Raw genomic sequence first — 19,621 nt, 5'->3', positions numbered from 1 at the left:
TCCCTGCCCCAGTGAGCTTACAATCTAAGGTCCCTATCCCATTCCCATCAGCCCCTGCCCCAGTGAGCTTACAATCTAAGGTCCCTATCACATTCCCATCAGTCCCTGCCCCAGTGAGCTTACAATCTAAGGTCCCTATCCCATTCCCATCAGTCCCTGCCCCAGTGAGCTTACAATCTAAGGTCCCTATCACATTCCCATCAGCCCCTGCCCCAGTGAGCTTACAATCTAAGGTTCCTATCCCATTCCCATCAGTCCCTGCCCCAGTGAGCTTACAATCTAAGGTCCCTATCACATTCCCATCAGTCCCTGCCCTAGTGAGCTTACAATCTAAGGTCCCTATCCCATTCCCATCAGTCCCTGCCCCAGTGAGCTTACAATCTAAGGTCCCTATCACATTCCCATCAGTCCCTGCCCCAGTGAGCTTACAATCTAAGGTCCCTATCCCATTCCCATCAGTCCCTGCCCCAGTGAGCTTACAATCTAAGGTCCCTATCACATTCCCATCAGTCCCTGCCCCAGTGAGCTTACAATCTAAGGTCCCTATCACATTCCCATCAGTCCCTGCCCCAGTGAGCTTACAATCTAAGGTCCCTATCACATTCTCATCAGTTTCTGTCCCAGTGAGCTTACAATCTAAGGTCCCTATCACATTCCCATCAGTCCCTGCCCCAGTGAGCTTACAATCTAAGGTCCCTATCACATTCTCATCAGTTTCTGTCCCAGTGAGCTTACAATCTAAGGTCCCTATCACATTCCCATCAGCCCCTGCCCCAGTGAGCTTACAATCTAAGGTCCCTATCCCATTCCCATCAGCCCCTGCCCCAGTGAGCTTACAATCTAAGGTCCCTATCCCATTCCCATCAGCCCCTGCCCCAGTGAGCTTACAATCTAAGGCCCCTATCCCATTCCCATCAGCCCCTGCCCCAGTGAGCTTACAATCTAAGGTCCCTATCACATTCCCATCAGTCCCTGCCCCAGTGAGCTTACAATCTAAGGTCCCTATCCCATTCCCATCAGCCCCTGCCCCAGTGAGCTTACAATCTAAGGTCCCTATCACATTCTCATCAGTTTCTGTCCCCGTGGTAGTTGCCCTTTAATCCAGGGAGGCAACCTCAACTGACATATTATGATGTCTTAAGATACCATATTCATCTACATTGTAAAATATTTATTTTTGAGTTAAACTTCCCCTTTAAAATGCTCCACATGTGCTCTTCTGAGAAGCGTCTTCAGCCCTTTAGACGTAAAAGTGGACTACATTTCGCAGCATTCTTGTGACAGGCGAGTCTTTGGGAGACTGCTGGGAATTGTAGGCGATTGTGCAGTAATCCATTAATTCATACAGATGTCGTGTGTTTTCCTGACTTCCCCTTTAAATTCAGGCGCATATGGGCAATGAACCAAGTCTGCAGGGTGGGGGCAGGGTTTCCTTTATTCCAATTCAGCCGGTCATTTCCATCTGGTTTCTCCATCTGCTGCAAGGACTACATTTCCCAGCATGCCTCAGGCCTTGGAGGAAGTGGCAGGGAATCAGCTGCTGCTGTCTGGCACCTCCAGGGTCAGTCCCTGCCCCAGTGAGCTTACAATCTAAGGTCCCTATCCCATTCCCATCAGCCCCTGCCCCAGTGAGCTTACAATCTAAGGTCCCTATCACATTCCCATCAGCCCCTGCCCCAGTGAGGTCCCTATCCCATTCCCATCAGTCCCTGCCCCAGTGAGCTTACAATCTAAGGTCCCTATCCCATTCCCATCAGCCCCTGCCCCAGTGAGCTTACAATCTAAGGCCCCTATCCCATTCCCATCAGCCCCTGCCCCAGTGAGCTTACAATCTAAGGTCCCTATCCCATTCCCATCAGTCCCTGCCCCAGTGAGCTTACAATCTAAGGCCCCTATCCCATTCCCATCAGTCCCTGCCCCAGTGAGCTTACAATCTAAGGCCCCTATCCCATTCCCATCAGCCCCTGCCCCAGTGAGCTTACAATCTAAGGCCCCTATCCCATTCCCATCAGTCCCTGCCCCAGTGAGCTTACAATCTAAGGTCCCTATCCCATTCCCATCAGCCCCTGCCCCAGTGAGCTTACAATCTAAGGTCCCTATCCTATTCCCATCAGCCCCTGCCCCAGTGAGCTTACAATCTAAGGTCCCTATCACATTCCCATCAGCCCCTGCCCCAGTGAGCTTACAATCTAAGGTCCCTATCCCATTCCCATCAGCCCCTGCCCCAGTGAGCTTACAATCTAAGGTCCCTATCCCATTCCCATCAGCCCCTGCCCAAGTGAGCTTACAATATAAGGTCCCTATCACATTCCCATCAGTCCCTGCCCCATGAGCTTACAATCTAAGGTCCCTATCACATTCCCATCAGTCCCTGTCCCAGTGAGCTTACAATCTAAGGTCCCTATCCCATTCCCATCAGTCCCTGCCCCAGTGAGCTTACAATCTAAGGTCCCTATCCTATTCCCATCTGTCCCTGCCCCAGTGAGCTTACAATCTAAGGTCCCTATCACATTCCCATCAGTCCCTGCCCCAGTGGGCTTACAATCTAAGGTCCCTATCACATTCCCATTAGTCCCTGCCCCAGTGAGCTTACAATCTAAGGTCCCTATCCCATTCCCATCAGTCCCTGCCCCAGTGAGCTTACAATCTAAGGTCCCTATCCCATTCCCATCTGTCCCTGCCCCAGTGAGCTTACAATCTAAGGTCCCTATCACATTCCCATCAGTCCCTGCCCCAGTGGGCTTACAATCTAAGGTCCCTATCACATTCCCATTAGTCCTGCCCCAGAAAGCTCTATCTGCTGCACGAACTACATTTCCCAGCATGCCTCAGGCCTGGGAGGAAGTGGCAGGGAATCAGCTGCTGCTGTCTGTCGCCTCCGGGGTCAGGCATTCCCTGAGCTGGCTTTTTATGGCGGGTGGGGGCTGGGAGGCGTAAGGAGAGAACTGACACTCGATACAATGGGGAGGAAGGCTGAGTGCCTTGGCTGTGACTAGCAGAAAAGGCTACTGGGATACAGAATTGCTTGCTAGCCCATAGCTGGGAGCTGCGGGGATTAGCCCATCCATTGTCCTGCCCAGCACGGCTACTGAAATCTGCATTCATCCTGCGGTCGGGCTACTGATTCCAACTCTCTGGCTACCGCACTGGGCATTCCGACTGCACACGTGGATCAGGATACCACGTAACACTGGCCGGGGCTAGTGGCCTCCTGAAATGGCTGCTGCATCTGGCTCTGAAGGTCCCGATACCGTGACTACCGGATTCAGCAATGTGGCTACTATATTATCCTATGTTCACGGTATGAATTCTGGTTGCACGGCGGTGGATGGAAAATCGGACGGCTGGAAATAGAACGTAAGACTTTGACCCATTTTCCCTACAAAAGGGACCTCTGGACTGTTGGCTTATTGGGCTACTGAGTTATGAGCTATTACTATGGGAAATGCCATGTTCTATTCACTGTCTGAGTTCATGTCCAACGCTTCCATCAAACTAAAAGATTGGGTGAATCTCATCTAGATCCCACCAAGACTGGAGTTGATGGACCTTCGTACATGGGCTTCAACACTACAGACTCCCCTTTGGTCCAAACTCTTAGCGTCTCTCAAGCCCAGCTCAGCCCGTCCGTTCCTCGGGGACAAGGATGGACCGACACCGGGCAGAAAAACTCATCCAGATTGCCCGAGAGTGTCTCCTGTTTGGGAAGAGTAGAGAAGCTCTCAACTATCTCAGCCAGGCGCAGAGCATCTACCCAACGCGAACCGCTGCCCGGCTGATCAGCGGCATCCGCGAGGCTTGGTTTCGGACGCAAAATGGCCATTCCGAACCGAGATACCCCCATTTTGAACAAAGGGATTACTGGGGCGGCCACCACTATGACTTTGGCTTCGGCGACGAGCCAACCTGGGAGGAGGAAGAAGAAGAAGAGGCAGAGGAAGAAGAGAGGCTGAATTCTAGAAAGGAGGAGGAAGATGACTACTACTCTCTGCTAGGAGTCAGCAAGGATGCCAACGAGGAGACGGTGAGGAAGGCTTACCTCAAACTGGCCCTGAGGTACCACCCTGACAAGAACAGCTCCCCGGGGGCTACTGAGACCTTCAAGGTGAGTACCAGGGAAGCTGAGGCTGTAGGGTTGCATGTACATTGAGGAACATGTATATGGAGGGTATGTATGAGGGTATTTCACAATACTTAGGTACTCACACTATCCATTTAGTCCATTTGAGCTGCATGGCACATAGGGCCACCGTCACTAACGATGGGGCCCCCATTCTAGAACAATAGCAGAGCCTTAACCCCCAAATATTACTTCACAAATCACCTGGGAAGTAGACCCTGTCGACAAGTAGAATGAGATGGGCATGGTCATTTCCCTGATCCGCCCCAGCTGTACCCCAATACCTAATGACCCCACCCCCAACCCAGGGGTTATAGAGCACCCAGACCCAAAATTGGGTGAATCGGGAACCCTATGCGATGGGTTGGGGAAATAACCAGAACTTGTACATTATGTAGGAACCTTTAATATGATGTAGATGGTGGTACATCCAGCCAATCTGGTATCTTGCCTTCTAGGATTAGCCTGGTATTCTCTCTTATTAAAGGGGAAGTAATATAAATTTCTACCCAGATTGTAGTGGACGTGGATTACAATTTTTTTCTCCAACTGGTTTTTATGTTTTTCCCGATAGTTTTGGAGATATAAATGGTTTATGAGTGATGCTTCCTCAACCTAGCCTTTTCCCTGCTGCAAACAACCCAACCATGCTGTGGGCACTGCATACTGCTGACACGTGATGGAATCAGCCAATAAGAGCAGTGAGGACTCTGCCAGTGACTGTCAGCATGAGTATGTTGTTTGCAGCCAGGAGAAAATGTTAAGGTGAGAAATACTCTATTCTGGTGGACTTTTTATAGTCAAGTTCCCCTTTAGTCTGGAGTTAAACTGCTTGGTTGCTTGGTTCCCAGCTTTTGCTTAATGCTCTTACCCCTAAATAATCATAGTAGTGGTAGCCATGCATGTTCAGATGTGGTTGGGCAGTTTGGGCATCTTTGACACCTAGGAGGGGGGAGCAGTTCCATTGGCAGTTGTGTATGACAGTTGCGTAGTCTGAACATTTCATCTTGCCCTGCTTGTCATGTGACAGGGGCATTGGCAGATGTAGAAGTACCAGGAGCTACAGGTCCCTCTCCCTTCCCTCATCCTGGATGAACAGAACAATGGCTACTGGGCCTTCCTCTGGGGCTACCAAGTTGAACAACATGCTACGGGTTGGTTGGTCTGATCCATACCAGGCTTTGGCTTTGTGGCCTCCACTGATATGCTCAACCCTATAAGGCAGTGACCCCCCCCAACCAGTAGCTCGCAAGCAACATGTTGTTCACCAACCCCTTGGATGTTGCTCCCAGTTCCCCCAAAGCAGGGGCTTATTTTTGAATTCCTGGCTTTGTTGAATAAAAACAAGATGTACTACCAAACAGAGCCTCCTGAGTAAGCTGATAGTCTACATAGAGGCTACAGATAGTCTATAGAGCAGGGATCCCCATCCTTTTATACCCCTGAGGAGCTATAATTGGGTATTTGGTAGCCCCTATCTGGACTGGAAGCCTACAGAAGGCTCTGTTTGGCTCTACACTGGGTTTTATGCCTCCAAAACTAGCCTCCAAGCCAGAAATTCAAAAATTGGCACCTACTCTGAGGCCACTGGGAGCAACATCCAAGGGGTTGGGGATCACTGCTATAGAGGCTACAGATAGTCTACATAGAGGCTACCAAAGAGCAAATCATGGTCCTTATTTATACATACATACATACATACATCACTGTATAGAGGCTACAGATAGTCTACATAGAGACTACAGATAGTCTATAGAATAGGGATCCCTAACCTTTTATACCCATGAGGAGCTATAATTAGCTATTTGGTAGCCCCTATCTGGACTGGAAGCCTACAGAAGGCTCTGTTTGGCTTTACACTGGGTTCTATGCAACCAAAACTTGCCTCCAAGCCAAAAATTCAAAATTCAATGAGGCCACTGGGAGCAACATCCAAGGGGTTGGGGAGAAACTGGTTGGGGATCACTGCTATAGAGGCTACAGATAGTCTACATAGAGGCTATCAAAGAGCAAATCATGGTCCTTATTTGGCACCTCCATGAACTTTTATGGTGCTTGTGTGGCTCCCCAAGTCTTTCTACATTTGACCGTGGCTCACAAGCGAGAAAGGTTGGGGCTCCCTGCTCTAAGGTTCAGGTACTCACTGGCACCCCCAGCTGCTTACTAACACTTCTCTAATTCATAAGGCGCCAGGCAGCAATTTAGCAGCCCCGCCGCGAGTGTATCAGGGAACGGAGGATGATCCCTACTGAGCAGGAATACACTGACCTTGCATCATTTTGGAAATTGACTCTCTGCAGTTCCCTCAAAGGTCAGACTGTCTCTGCCGGGCCACAGCTGTTCCTCTCCGTGTCACTTCTGGCAGCTAAAGGTGCGGAAGGTACACGCCGTGCAATGATCAGAGCTTATTAAGGTCCTGGCAGAGGCGCGAGTGGGCCGCTCACATGGCACAAGGTCCTCGTGGCCAAGGAACATTCTTAATAGGATACATCTAGTAGAGGGTTTTAGCAGATATCTGGAGAGGGACTTGTGTTTGTATCTGATGCTTTTGGTTTAATCATTGTCCCTATTGATTCTCCAGGCCATTGGGAAAGCCTTCTCTGTCCTGAGCGACCCAGCGCAGAGGAAGAGCTACGACGATGCCCAAGCCAAGGCGCGAGTGGTGTCCCAGCCAGACCTCACCACAGAGGACCTCTTTGACCTGTTTTTCAAGGGCCACTTCCCAGGGTACGCCTTCAGCCAGCAATATCAGCAGCCCAGGTCTACAAACAGGCGGCAGGGAGACAGGGGGCAAAGGTGGGAGGAAGAGGAGGAGGAAGATGGCCGGCAGCAATGGCGGCAGGGAGAGGACACGAGACAAGATCGTGGGAGAGAAAGGAAATGGAGCGAGGAGAGGCAAGGTGGAGGACCCATGCCAAAATGGTGGGAAAGGGAAAAAAAGCCTGAAAGTGGAAAGGGAAGATGGAGCAAAAATGCGAAGCAAGATGGGAGGCAATCTAAAGTGAACGAGGAAAAGAGAAACGATGGAGGAAAGGGAAGGCCGAAGTGGCGGGATGCAAAAGCACAGGACAACAGAAGGTCAAGGTGGAGAGAAGAATTAGGACGGCAAGAAGCAAGATGGACTCGGAGACAGGAAGAAGATGACTCCAATGCTGCGCGCCAAAAGAACGCTTATTCTGCATTCATCCAAGTTCTGCCAGTTCTTCTCTTGGTGGTGATCTCTGTGGTGGCCCAGCTGACCGCTACCACCCCAGGCTACAGCCTGCACCCTCGGTCTTCCTCAGGCCTGACCGTCTCAAGGGAAACGCAGACCCTAGGCATAATCTACTTTGTCCGGCAGGATTTCGGAAGCCGTTACCAAGGCAAAGCCCTTGAGGAGCTGGAAAGGACGGTGGAGAAAGAGTACGTGGAGCACGCGCAGGCCGAATGCTGGAAGGAGAAGCAGCAGAAGTCGGACTTGACCAATCTGGCCAGACTGTACAGAGATGAGAGACTAAGAGAGAAGGCGGAAAGCCTCAAGCTGGAGAACTGCCAAAAGCTAGTCAATCTCATAAAACAGAGAAAACCAGGATGAGGCCCTTCAGACTGGGGTGTAGGGACAGTTGACTATGGGAGAACATGGTTGCTAGGTTCTATTTGCAAGGAGACCTTTGGACAAGAAAAAAAAAATAAACCTTACATGGATTTTACAAGATTAGTTGTTGCCCGAAACTTTTTACTTGTGTAAACCCTTCCAGCATCCCATGGGCTCCAGCAGGTCCTTTCTATGGAGCCTTCAACTCACTGGTGGCCAAATGTCCCTTCCCAAGAGAACTTTCTCTTTGTAGAGTGCCAAGACCTTTCCATTTAAGACTGAAATATTGGTTCCCTAAGGGAGATACAATCACTTGGGGTGCCAGTTTATTAAGTGCCCCCCATTGAGCCTAAATGCTTCTGCCCCAAGGCTGAGGAACCTCTTTTAGATATATAAAAAATGCACTGGCCCCCAGTAATTGGTTGGGAAGCCCTGCACTGCCATCATCTTCATCTCCCAGATGTTCCTGGGATCCAGGGTGTGGGGTACGAGGGTGGCACTGTACCCCAGGATTTGCTAGAACCGAGCTAGAACCTATCTGGGAAATAAAAGATGGTGGCACTTCCCAGCCGGGTATGATGGGGGTAGTTTGTCCAAAAATTGGCAGCCCCAGGTGGGACAACCATTATGACTGAACCTCTCAGTCCCATAAAACACATTAATATATTATTTATAAAAGGGTACTCAGCCCAAACAAGTATCCGTTGAGAGTTGTAGTTCGGCCAATGTTCGTTATGGCACCAACAGTGCTCTGAATTTTATTTACCAATGGCCAAAGGGGGGCGATATTTTTCTTGGCACCGATCTCTTCCTGTGGAGGCCAGATTCCACCTTCCTGTCTAGTTGGGAAGAGTCATTTTTAAAGGGGATATCAACCCCAAAAATGAAAAAAAAAATGTTCCCACTGCCGGCTTAGGGCGGGGCTTAAATGCCAGGTTGAGCAATTGGCTTTGTTAATATTTATTTTGTGTATTTAGGGTGAAAAATCTGTGTTATAAAAATGCAGTTTATTTATTAAACTGGTGCCATAAACCATTATTGATTCACCAAACCGGTCCTGTTGTTATGTCACATGATCCCGGAGATCCAGCGCCGTCGGCTAAATGGAACCGAACTGATGTCGCAGCAATGTCAGCTTGCTTTATGGCACCCCATTTTACTTTAATGTTTATGGATCTGAGTCATACATTAGCATTTGATGTATTAAAGGGGCAAGGTACAGTTATCCAGAAACCCATTATCCAGAAACATCTGAATTATGGGAAGGCTATCTCCCATAGACTCCATTATAAGCTAATAATTCTAGTTTCTAAAACTCATTCCCTTTTCTCTGTAATAATAAAACAGTACCTGTACTTGATCCCAACTAAGATATAATTACCCCTTATTGGGGCAGAACAGCCCTATTGGGTTTATTTAATGGTTAAATGATTCCCTTTTCTCTGTAATAATAAAACAGTACCTGTACTTGATCCCAACTAAGATATAATTACCCCTTATTGGGGCAGAACAGCCCTATTGGGTTTATTTCATGGTTAAATGATTCCCTTTTCTCTGTAATAATAAAACAGTACCTGTACTTGATCCCAACTAAGATATAATTACCCCTTATTGGGGCAGAACAGCCCTATTGGGTTTATTTCATGGTTAAATGATTCCCTTTTCTCTGTAAAATAAAACAGTACCTGTACTTGATCCCAACTAAGATATAATTACCCCTTATTGGGGCAGAACAGCCCTATTGGGTTTATTTAATGGTTAAATGATTCCCTTTTCTCTGTAATAATAAAACAGTACCTGTACTTGATCCCAACTAAGATATAATTACCCCTTATTGGGGCAGAACAGCCCTATTGGGTTTATTTCATGGTTAAATGATTCCCTTTTCTCTGTAATAATAAAACAGTACCTGTACTTGATCCCAACTAAGATATAATTACCCCTTATTGGGGGCAGAACAGCCCTATTGGGTTTATTTAATGGTTAAATAGACTTAAGGTAGGAGATCCAAATTACAGAAAGACCCCTTATCCGGAAAACCCCAGGTCCTGAACATTCTGGATAAGAGAGATAAAGGAAACCATTTTGTAAAAATCTCAATTATTCATCAGTATGGAGTCTATGGGAGACGGCCTTGCCGTAATTTGGAACTTTCTAGATAATGGGTTCTGGATAATGGATCCCATACCTGTGTGTGTGTGTATATATATATAGTGGTGCCTGCAAGGTGTGAAACCTTTATCATTTTCTATATTTTGATATGAATTTGACCTAAAACATCATCTGAATTTTATATCTTTTTTAATAATATAATATAAGAACCACTATGTATATATATATATATATTGTATAATCCCACAAAAAGGGGGTGATTTCCACAGACGCAGTGATTTATCTGTGAGTTTTCTCAGGAAAATCCTAGGAAAAATAAACAGAACTACACTTCCCAGCATCCCCTGCAATACTGCTCTGGGCACCTAGGGGCATCTGTCAGCCACACTGAATGGAAGAGCAGCGAACGTTGCGATGAACCTATAGAAACACAAGGCGGGAATGGGGCTGTGACGGCGATTGGCCGATGGCCCTGTCAATCTTCGAGAATCCCGCCCACTTTTCCAAATGGAAAACCCAGACAGGCAGTTGTGACACAGACAGCCCTACGGATAACTGGGCTAAACTGGGCTACACAGGGTTACACTGGGCTGTGTGGGGCGCTTTAACACATATTGATTCGGAAGCCGGCGTTCCTCTTCAAACTGAATTAAATAAAACATATTTTAAAAGATTATGGAGGACGCTGGGAGTTGTAGTGCAGTAGCCGCTATAATACTGTGCACTGAGCTGTAACCAGACGGACAAAAGCTCCTGCCCCGCCCCCACACGCTAACAAGCCGCCATCTTGGTACAGCCAGCCAGGTCTGTCATTGAGCAAGCGGCAAGATCCGCCATCTTGGTACACCCAGCCAGGTCTGTCATTGAGCAAGCGGCAAGATCCGCCATCTTGGTACACCCAGCCAGGTCTGTCATTGAGCAAGCGGCAAGATCCGCCATCTTGGTACACCAACTTCATTCCTAGATCACGCAGCCATCTTTCCCCACCCCGGCGGCGGCACTGTGACGCAATTCCCAGGCGACAGACAGAGCCAGATCTCTCGGTATTTGAGGATCCCTGAATCATGGCTGCCATGAAACTCTTACAGGCTGCGGCTGCCGCTCCGCTCAGCGCGGCTCCTCCCGGAGATATGGACTGGATGGGGCGGGAAGTCAGCACCGGGGTGAGTTACTGTTGGGCCGCAGGGGGCCGGGGGGTGTGAGGGGAATCCGGGCTGTATCTGTGGGGCTGCTGGGACTTCCCGGCTCCATGGTGATACAGCACAATAGCATCATGGGATACAGGCACCCCAATATGTACCCCAATATGTACCTGACCCCCTCCTATTAACTGTGTCTCCAAACTGCCCCCCTATCTTCTGTCTCCCCCAACTGCCCCCCTATCTTCTGTCTCCCCCAACTGCCCCCCTATCATCTGTCTCCCCCAACTGCCCCCCTATCTTCTGTCTCCCCAACTGCCCCCTATCTTCTGTCTCCCCCAACTGCCCCCCTATCATCTGTCTCCCCCCAACTGCCCCCCTATCTTCTGTCTCCCCAACTGCCCCCCTATCTTCTGTCTCCCCCAACTGCCCCCCTATCTTCTGTCTCCCCCAACTGCCCCCTATCATCTGTCCTCCCCCAACTGCCCCCCTATCATCTGTCTCCCCCAACTGCCCCCTATCTTCTGTCTCCCCCCAACTGCCCCCTATCATCTGTCTCCCCCCAACTGCCCCCCTATCATCTGTCTCCCCCAAACTGCCCCCCTATCATCTGTCTCCCCCCAACTGCCCCCTATCATCTGTCTCCCCCAACTGCCCCCTATCATCTGTCTCCCCCCAACTGCCCCCCTATCTTCTGTCTCCCCCAACTGCCCCCCTATCATCTGTCTCCCCCAACTGCCCCCCTATCATCTGTCTCCCCCAACTGCCCCCCTATCATCTGTCTCCCCCCAACTGCCCCCCTATCATCTGTCTCCCCCAACTGCCCCCTATCATCTGTCTCCCCCAACTGCCCCCCTATCATCTGTCTCCCCCCAACTGCCCCCTATCATCTGTCTCCCCCAACTGCCCCCCTATCATCTGTCTCCCCCAACTGCCCCCCTATCATCTGTCTCCCCCCAACTGCCCCCCTATCTTCTGTCTCCCCCCCAACTGCCCCCCTATCATCTGTCTCCCCCAACTGCCCCCCTATCATCTGTCTCCCCCAACTGCCCCCCTATCATCTGTCTCCCCCAACTGCCCCCCTATCATCTGTCTCCCCCCAACTGCCCCCCTATCATCTGTCTCCCCCAACTGCCCCCCTATCTTCTGTCTCCCCCAACTGCCCCCTATCTTCTGTCTCCCCCCAACTGCCCCCCTATCATCTGTCTCCCCCAACTGCCCCCCTATCATCTGTCTCCCCCAACTGCCCCCTATCATCTGTCTCCCCCAACTGCCCCCCTATCATCTGTCTCCCCCCAACTGCCCCCCTATCATCTGTCTCCCCCCAACTGCCCCCCCTATCATCTGTCTCCCCCCAACTGCCCCCCTATCATCTGTCTCCCCCCAACTGCCCCCCTATCATCTGTCTCCCCCCAACTGCCCCCCTATCATCTGTCTCCCCCAACTGCCCCCTATCATCTGTCTCCCCCAACTGCCCCCCTATCATCTGTCTCCCCCCAACTGCCCCCTATCTTCTGTCTCCCCCAACTGCCCCCCTATCATCTGTCTCCCCCAACTGCCCCCCTATCATCTGTCTCCCCCAACTGCCCCCCTATCATCTGTCTCCCCCCAACTGCCCCCCTATCATCTGTCTCCCCCCACTGCCCCCCTATCTTCTGTCTCCCCCAACTGCCCCCCTATCTTCTGTCTCCCCAACTGCCCCCCTATCATCTGTCTCCCCCAACTGCCCCCCTATCATCTGTCTCCCCCCAACTGCCCCCCTATCATCTGTCTCCCCCAACTGCCCCCCTATCATCTGTCTCCCCCCAACTGCCCCCCTATCATCTGTCTCCCCCCAACTGCCCCCCTATCATCTGTCTCCCCCCAACTGCCCCCCTATCATCTGTCTCCCCCCAACTGCCCCCTATCATCTGTCTCCCCCCAACTGCCCCCCTATCATCTGTCTCCCCCCAACTGCCCCCCTATCATCTGTCTCCCCCCAACTGCCCCCTATCTTCTGTCTCCCCCAACTGCCCCCCTATCTTCTGTCTCCCCCAACTGCCCCCCTATCATCTGTCTCCCCCCAACTGCCCCCCTATCATCTGTCTCCCCCCAACTGCCCCCCTATCATCTGTCTCCCCCCAACTGCCCCCCTATCATCTGTCTCCCCCCAACTGCCCCCCTATCTTCTGTCTCCCCCAACTGCCCCCCTATCTTCTGTCTCCCCCCAACTGCCCCCCTATCTTCTGTCTCCCCCCAACTGCCCCCCTATCATCTGTCTCCCCCAACTGCCCCCTATCATCTGTCTCCCCCCAACTGCCCCCTATCTTCTGTCTCCCCCAACTGCCCCCCTATCATCTGTCTCCCCCAACTGCCCCCTATCATCTGTCTCCCCCAACTGCCCCCCTATCATCTGTCTCCCCCCAACTGCCCCCCTATCATCTGTCTCCCCCCAACTGCCCCCCTATCATCTGTCTCCCCCAACTGCCCCCCTATCATCTGTCTCCCCCCAACTGCCCCCCTATCATCTGTCTCCCCCCAACTGCCCCCTATCATCTGTCTCCCCCCAACTGCCCCCCTATCATCTGTCTCCCCCCCCCAACTGCCCCCCCCCCTATCATCTGTCTCCCCCCAACTGCCCCCCTATCATCTGTCTCCCCCAACTGCCCCCCTATCATCTGTCTCCCCCCAACTGCCCCCTATCATCTGTCTCCCCCAACTGCCCCCTATATCTGTCCCCCCACTGCCCCTATCATCTGTCTCCCCCAACTGCCCCCCTATCATCTGTCTCCCCCCCAACTGCCCCCCTATCATCTGTCTCCCTACCCCAACTGCCCCCCTATCATCTGTCTCCCTACCCCAACTGCCCCCCTATCATCTGTCTCCCTACCCCAACTGCCCCCCTATCATCTGTCTCCCTACCCCAACTGCCCCCCTATCATCTGTCTCCCTACCCCAACTGCCCCCCTATCATCTGTCTCCCTACCCCAACTGCCCCCCTATCATCTGTCTCCCCTACCCCAACTGCCCCCCTATCATCTGTCTCCCTACCCCAACTGCCCCCCTATCATCTGTCTCCCTACCCCAACTGCCCCCCTATCATCTGTCTCCCTACCCCAACTGCCCCCCTATCATCTGTCTCCCTACCCCAACTGCCCCCCTATCATCTGTCTCCCTACCCCAACTGCCCCCCTATCATCTGTCTCCCTACCCCAACTGCCCCCCTATCATCTGTCTCCCTACCCCAACTGCCCCCCTATCATCTGTCTCCCTACCCCAACTGCCCCCCTATCTTGCGTTTCCCCCAACTGCCCCCTTTAGGGGGTCAGTTCTTTCATTGCCCCACTGGGTGCCAGGCTGATAGTGAGAGGGGCAGATAGGGCTTGTTACCTCCAACCTGACCGTTGTTCCCCATGCAGACGACCATCATGGCGGTAGAGTTCGATGGGGGAGTTGTGATTGGCGCTGACTCCAGGACTACAACTGGGTGAGTGGGAAAGGGGCGGGGCATCTGCAAGTCAGCTCTTTATGTATTTACTGGGTTCAGCCCCCCTTTAGGGAGTATCTAGCGAATATGCTCCTCCCACTGGCCCTCACTTACTGCCCCCAGCACTGCCCTGTGCCCTAAATGTAAGTACTGGGGGTCCCCAGTATGTGGCGCTGTTACAGGGATAGCTAAGCTGGCAGTATGGGCAGTGGGTATGGGAGATCTGGGGGGGGAAGGAGGGCAGGCTGGGGGGTATAAGGATACATAAGCTGGCAGCATTGGCAGTGGGTATGGGAGAGCCGGGTGGGGGGCAGGAGGGCAGGCTGGGGGGTATAAGGATAGATAAGCTGGCAGCATTGGCAGTGGGTATGGGAGAGCCGGGTGGGCAGGAGGGCAGGCTGGGGGGTATAAGGATAGATAAGCTGGCAGCATTGGCAGTGGGTATGGGAGATCTGGGGGGGCAGGAGGGCAGGCTGGGGGGTATAAGGATAGATAAGCTGGCAGCATTGGCAGTGGGTATGGGAGATCTGGGGGGGGAAGGAGGGCAGGCTGGGGGGTATAAGGATAGATAAGCTGGCAGTATGGGCAGTGGGTATGGGAGAGCCGGGTGGGGGGCAGGAGGGCAGGCTGGGGGGTATAAGGATAGATAAGCTGGCAGCATTGGCAGTGGGTATGGGAGATCTGGGGGGGCAGGAGGGCAGGCTGGGGGGTATAAGGATAGATAAGCTGGCAGCATTGGCAGTGGGTATGGGAGATCTGGGGGGGCAGGAGGGCAGGCTGGGGGGTATAAGGATAGATAAGCTGGCAGCATTGGCAGTGGGTATGGGAGAGCCGGGGGGGGAAGGAGGGCAGGCTGGGGGGTATAAGGATAGATAAGCTGGCAGCATTGGCAGTGGGTATGGGAGAGCCGGGAGGGCAGGCTGGGTTGGGGGTTGGCGCTGGGGGTAAGTGCTCTCTCTCGCCCCCCGCAGGGCCTACATCGCTAACCGAGTGACTGACAAACTGACTCCTGTGCATGATCGGATCTTCTGCTGCCGCTCCGGTTCCGCCGCCGACACCCAGGCCATCGCTGATGCCGTAACCTACCAACTGGGCTTCCACAGGTAAGTCATGCCCAGCTCCCCCCCCCACTGGGTAGGAATACACTGCCCCACACTGCCCCCCCGCCGGGTAGGAATGCGCTGCCCCCCCCGCCGGTAGGAATGCGCTGCCCCCCCCGCCGGGTAGGAATGCGCTGCCCCCCCCGCCGGGTAGGAATGCGCTGCCCCCCCCGCCGGGTAGGAATGCGCTGCCCCCCCGCCGGGTAGGAATGCCGCTGCCCCCCCGCCGGGTAGGAATGCGCTGCCCCCCCCGCCGGGTAGGAATGCGCTGCCCCCCCCGCCGGGTAGGAATGCGCTGCCCCCCCCGCCGGGTAGGAATGCGCTGCCCCCCCCCGCCGGGTAGGAATGCGCTGCCCCCCCGCCGGGTAGGAATGCGCTGCCCCCCCGCCGGGTAGGAATGCCTGCCCCCCCGCCGGGTAGGAATGCCCTGCCCCCCCCGCCGGGTAGGAATGCCCTGCCCACACTGCCCCCCGCCGGGTAGGAATGCCCTGCCCCACACTGCCCCCCGCCGGGTAGGAATGCCCTGCCCCACACTGCCCCCGCCGGGTAGGAATGCGCTGCCCCACACTGCCCCCCGCCGGGTAGGAATGCGCTGCCCCCCCGCCGGGTAGGAATGCCCTGCCCCCCCGCCGGGTAGGAATGCCCTGCCCCCCCGCCGGGTAGGAATGCCCTGCCCCCCCGCCGGGTAGGAATGCCCTGCCCCCCCGCCGGGTAGGAATGCCCTGCCCCCCCGCCGGGTAGGAATGCCCTGCCCCACACTGCCCCCCGCCGGGTAGGAATGCCCTGCCCCCCTGCAGGCTTTAGCACCCCCCAGGCTCAGTGCCCTCATGTGTTTTTGCCCCCCCCTGGCAGTATCGAGCTGGACGGGCTCCCCCTGGTCCATACGGCCGCCAACCTGTTCAAGGAGATGTGTTACCGGTACCGGGAGGATCTGATGGCCGGGATCATAGTGGCCGGCTGGGACAAGAGGAAGGGCGGGCAGGTAGGTGGCACCCTGGGGCACTTGGTGGTCTCCCCGCTGTACCCCGGGTATAATATTTACGCCCCCCACAGGTCTACACGGTGCCCATGGGAGGGATGATGGTCCACCAGCCGTTCTCCATCGGGGGCTCCGGCAGCTCCTACATTTACGGCTTCGTAGATTCCACGTACCGCTCAGGCATGACAAAGGAGGAGTGTCTGAAATTCACAGCCAATGGTGAGTCAGCACGGGGGGAGGGGCTTATATGGATCTGCCTTGCAAGCTCAGCGCTGGGGGGAGGGGCTTATATGGGTCTGCCTTGCAAACTCAGTGCTGGGGGAGGGGCTTATATGGGTCTGCCTTGCAAACTCAGAGCTAGGGGGAGGGGCTTACATGGATCTGCCTTGCAAGCTCAGTGCTGGGGGGAGGGGCTTATATGGATCTGCCTTGCAAGCTCAGTGCTGGGGGAGGGGCTTATATGGGTCTGCCTTGCAAACTCAGAGCTAGGGGGAGGGGCTTACATGGATCTGCCTTGCAAGCTCAGTGCTGGGGGGAGGGGCTTATATGGATCTGCCTTGCAAGCTCAGTGCTGGGGGGAGGGGCTTATATGGATCTGCCTTGCAAGCTCAGTGCTGGGGGGAGGGGCCTACTTGGACCCGCCGTCCAGCTCAGAGCTGCTTTTGTTTATCTGGAGGTTTAACCCTTTTTATATCTACACTTTCTCCCCAGCACTCGCCCTTGCCATGGAGAGAGACGGCTCCAGCGGGGGGGTGATCCGACTCGCCGCCATCACTGAGGGAGGAGTGGAGCGTCAGGTCATCCTGGGCAACGAGCTGCCCCGCTTCCCCTCGTCCTGAAGGTTCCCAGTTCTTGTCTTTTGCCCCCTCTGCTCTTTTGTTATTCAGTCATGTGTTAATGAATAAAGGCTGGTACCGACCCGCTGACCCATTGTCTCTACCCCCTACTGTAAATGATAAGGATATTGGCAGTCACTGAGGGGTTCTGTGCCCATATAAAGGCACAAGGCTGCAGGCTGAGTTATACAGGGAACTCTGAGTATCACTCATGTATTATAAGGGATAATGTACCCCCTACTGTAAATGATAAGGATATTAGCAGTCACTGAAGGGTTCTGTGCCCCCCATATAAAGGCACAAGGCTGCAGGCTGAGTTATACAGGGAACTCTGAGTATCACTCATGTATTATAAGGCAGTGCTGTCCAACTGGCGGCCCGCGACCCCCCTCTGTGTGGCCCCCCACCTGTCTGGCTGCTTTGATGGCTTACTCTTGTGTAAGCATTAAATGGTATCAGTACTGAGATTAACTGCCCCCCTGCATGGTTCTCACCTCAGATTCAGGCTGTAATCAGGCTGTATTGTTTAAACATGTAATCCCCTGTGTTGTTCACACCTTTTAATCTCTGCATTGTTCACCCCCTGCAGTGTTCACACCTCAGGCTCAGGCTGTAATCACTCACATTGTTCCCCTGTTCACACCTCAGGAGCAGTAGAAACCCACAAATAATCCCTGCATACTACAAAAAGAACATATACTGAGGTGGTACTGCAATTAAAACGTTTTTTAATATATAGTTATTGTGCAGACTGTAGGAGCAGTGCCATATTGTGTCACTGTAGGCTGCCTGTGTGTGCCATACGCAGAGTATGGCACACACAGGCAGCATAGGGCAGGCAGAGTATGGCACACACAGGCAGCATAGGGCAGGCAGAGTATGGCACACACAGGCAGAGTATGTCACACACAGGCCAAGTATGGCACAAACCAGCCAAGAATGGCAAACACAGTGAAAGTATGGCACACGCAGGCAGGGTAGGGTAGGCAGAGTATGGCACACACAGGCAGGGTAGGGCAGGCAGAGTATGGCACACACAGGCCAAGTATGGCACAAACCAGCCAAGAATGGCACACACAGTGAAAGTATGGCACACAGGCAGGGTAGGGAAGGCAGAGTATGGCACACACAGGCAGGTTAGGGAAGGCAGAGTATGGCATACACAGGCAGGGTAGGGCAGGCAGAGTACTACAACCATTAATATGGGTATGGTCATGTGATAACATGGGTGTGGTTTCAAGTGGGTGCGGTTTCAAAAAGGGGAGTGGTCAAAACTGGCTTCTATTATCGGCCCTCCACCACGTAGGTCAGAAAAATTCTGGCCCTCGGTACAACAGAAGTTGGACAGCACTGTTATAAGGGATACTGTACCCCCTACTGTAAATGATAAGGATATTAGCAGTCACTGAGGGGTTCTGTGTCCCCCATATAAAGGCACAAGGCTGCAGGCTGAGTTATACAGGGAACTCTGAGTATCACTCATGTATTATAAGGGATAATGTACCCCCTACTGTAAATGATAAGGATATTAGCAGTCACTGAGGGGTTCTGTGCCCATATAAAGGCACAAGGCTGCAGGCTGAGTTATACAGGGAACTCTGAGTATCACTCATGTATTATAAGGTATAATGTACCCCCTACTGTAAATGATAAGGATATTAGCAGTCACTGAGGGGTTCTGTGCCCATATAAAGGCACAAGGCAAAATGCTGAGTTATACAGGGAACTCTGAGTATCACTCATGTATTATAAGGGATAATGTACCCCCTACTGTAAATGATAAGGATATTAGCAGTCACTGAGGGGTTCTGTGCCCCCCATATAAAGGCACAAGGCTGCAGGCTGAGTTATACAGGGAACTCTGAGTATCACTCATGTATTATAAGGGATAATGTACCCCCTACTGTAAATGATAAGGATATTAGCAGTCACTGAGGGGTTCTGTGCCCATATAAAGGCACAAGGCTGCAGGCTGAGTTATACAGGGAACTCTGAGTATCACTCATGTATTATAAGGGATAATGTACCCCCTACTGTAAATGATAAGGATATTAGCAGTCACTGAGGGGTTCTGTGCCCCCCATATAAAGGCACAAGGCTGCAGGCTGAGTTATACAGGGAACTCTGAGTATCACTCATGTATTATAAGGGATAATGTACCCCCTACTGTAAATGATAAGGATATTAGCAGTCACTGAGGGGTTCTGTGCCCATATAAAGGCACAAGGCTGCAGGCTGAGTTATACAGGGAACTCTGAGTATCACTCATGTATTATAAGGGATAATGTACCCCCT

The 19,621-nt window shown here is 52.7% G+C and overlaps 2 protein-coding genes across 3 annotated transcripts; both read left to right on the top strand.

The window, feature by feature from the left end:
* The first annotated feature begins 3,394 nt into the window (after positions 1 to 3,394).
* dnajc18 (DnaJ heat shock protein family (Hsp40) member C18) lies at positions 3,395 to 8,745 on the top strand. The gene is given in 2 exon segments (NM_001102878.1): positions 3,395 to 4,105; positions 6,702 to 8,745. Coding segments are annotated over 2 exon segments (1,452 nt in total). The 5' UTR covers positions 3,395 to 3,646; the 3' UTR covers positions 7,695 to 8,745.
* Positions 8,746 to 10,383: 1,638 nt separating this feature from the next.
* Positions 10,384 to 17,416, top strand: psmb6 (proteasome subunit beta 6). Of its 2 annotated transcripts, XM_031897788.1 has the most exons (7): positions 10,384 to 10,610; positions 10,662 to 10,969; positions 14,344 to 14,411; positions 15,383 to 15,514; positions 16,364 to 16,493; positions 16,565 to 16,709; positions 17,202 to 17,416. In XM_031897788.1, exons 2-7 carry the CDS (start codon positions 10,871 to 10,873, stop codon positions 17,327 to 17,329), a joined length of 702 nt encoding a protein of 233 aa, XP_031753648.1. In that variant the 5' UTR covers positions 10,384 to 10,610; positions 10,662 to 10,870; the 3' UTR covers positions 17,330 to 17,416. The 2 variants fall into 2 exon arrangements, with proteins under 2 accessions (XP_031753648.1, NP_989151.1); NM_203820.1 differs by lacking the exon at positions 10,384 to 10,610 and having other exon boundaries at positions 10,833 to 10,969; positions 17,202 to 17,413.
* Positions 17,417 to 19,621: the final 2,205 nt, after the last annotated feature.

Source organism: Xenopus tropicalis, chromosome 3 (genome assembly GCF_000004195.4).
Source record: "Xenopus tropicalis strain Nigerian chromosome 3, UCB_Xtro_10.0, whole genome shotgun sequence".
Classification (NCBI taxonomy): domain Eukaryota; kingdom Metazoa; phylum Chordata; class Amphibia; order Anura; family Pipidae; genus Xenopus; species Xenopus tropicalis.
The sequence above is the reverse complement of the archived record's forward strand: the minus strand, read 5'-3'. Positions and strand labels throughout refer to the sequence as shown.

What these genes read in the sequence shown, in the direction of transcription:
- psmb6 (XM_031897788.1), top strand. Translation starts at nt 10,871, where the DNA reads ATGGCTGCCATGAAACTCTTACAGGCTGCGGCTGCCGCTCCGCTCAGC. An exon ending in ACAAGAGGAAGGGCGGGCAG is followed by an intron (nt 16,494 to 16,564) that starts GTAGGTGGCACC and finishes CGCCCCCCACAG; the next exon opens with GTCTACACGGTGCCCATGGG. An exon ending in TCTGAAATTCACAGCCAATG is followed by an intron (nt 16,710 to 17,201) that starts GTGAGTCAGCAC and finishes CTTTCTCCCCAG; the next exon opens with CACTCGCCCTTGCCATGGAG.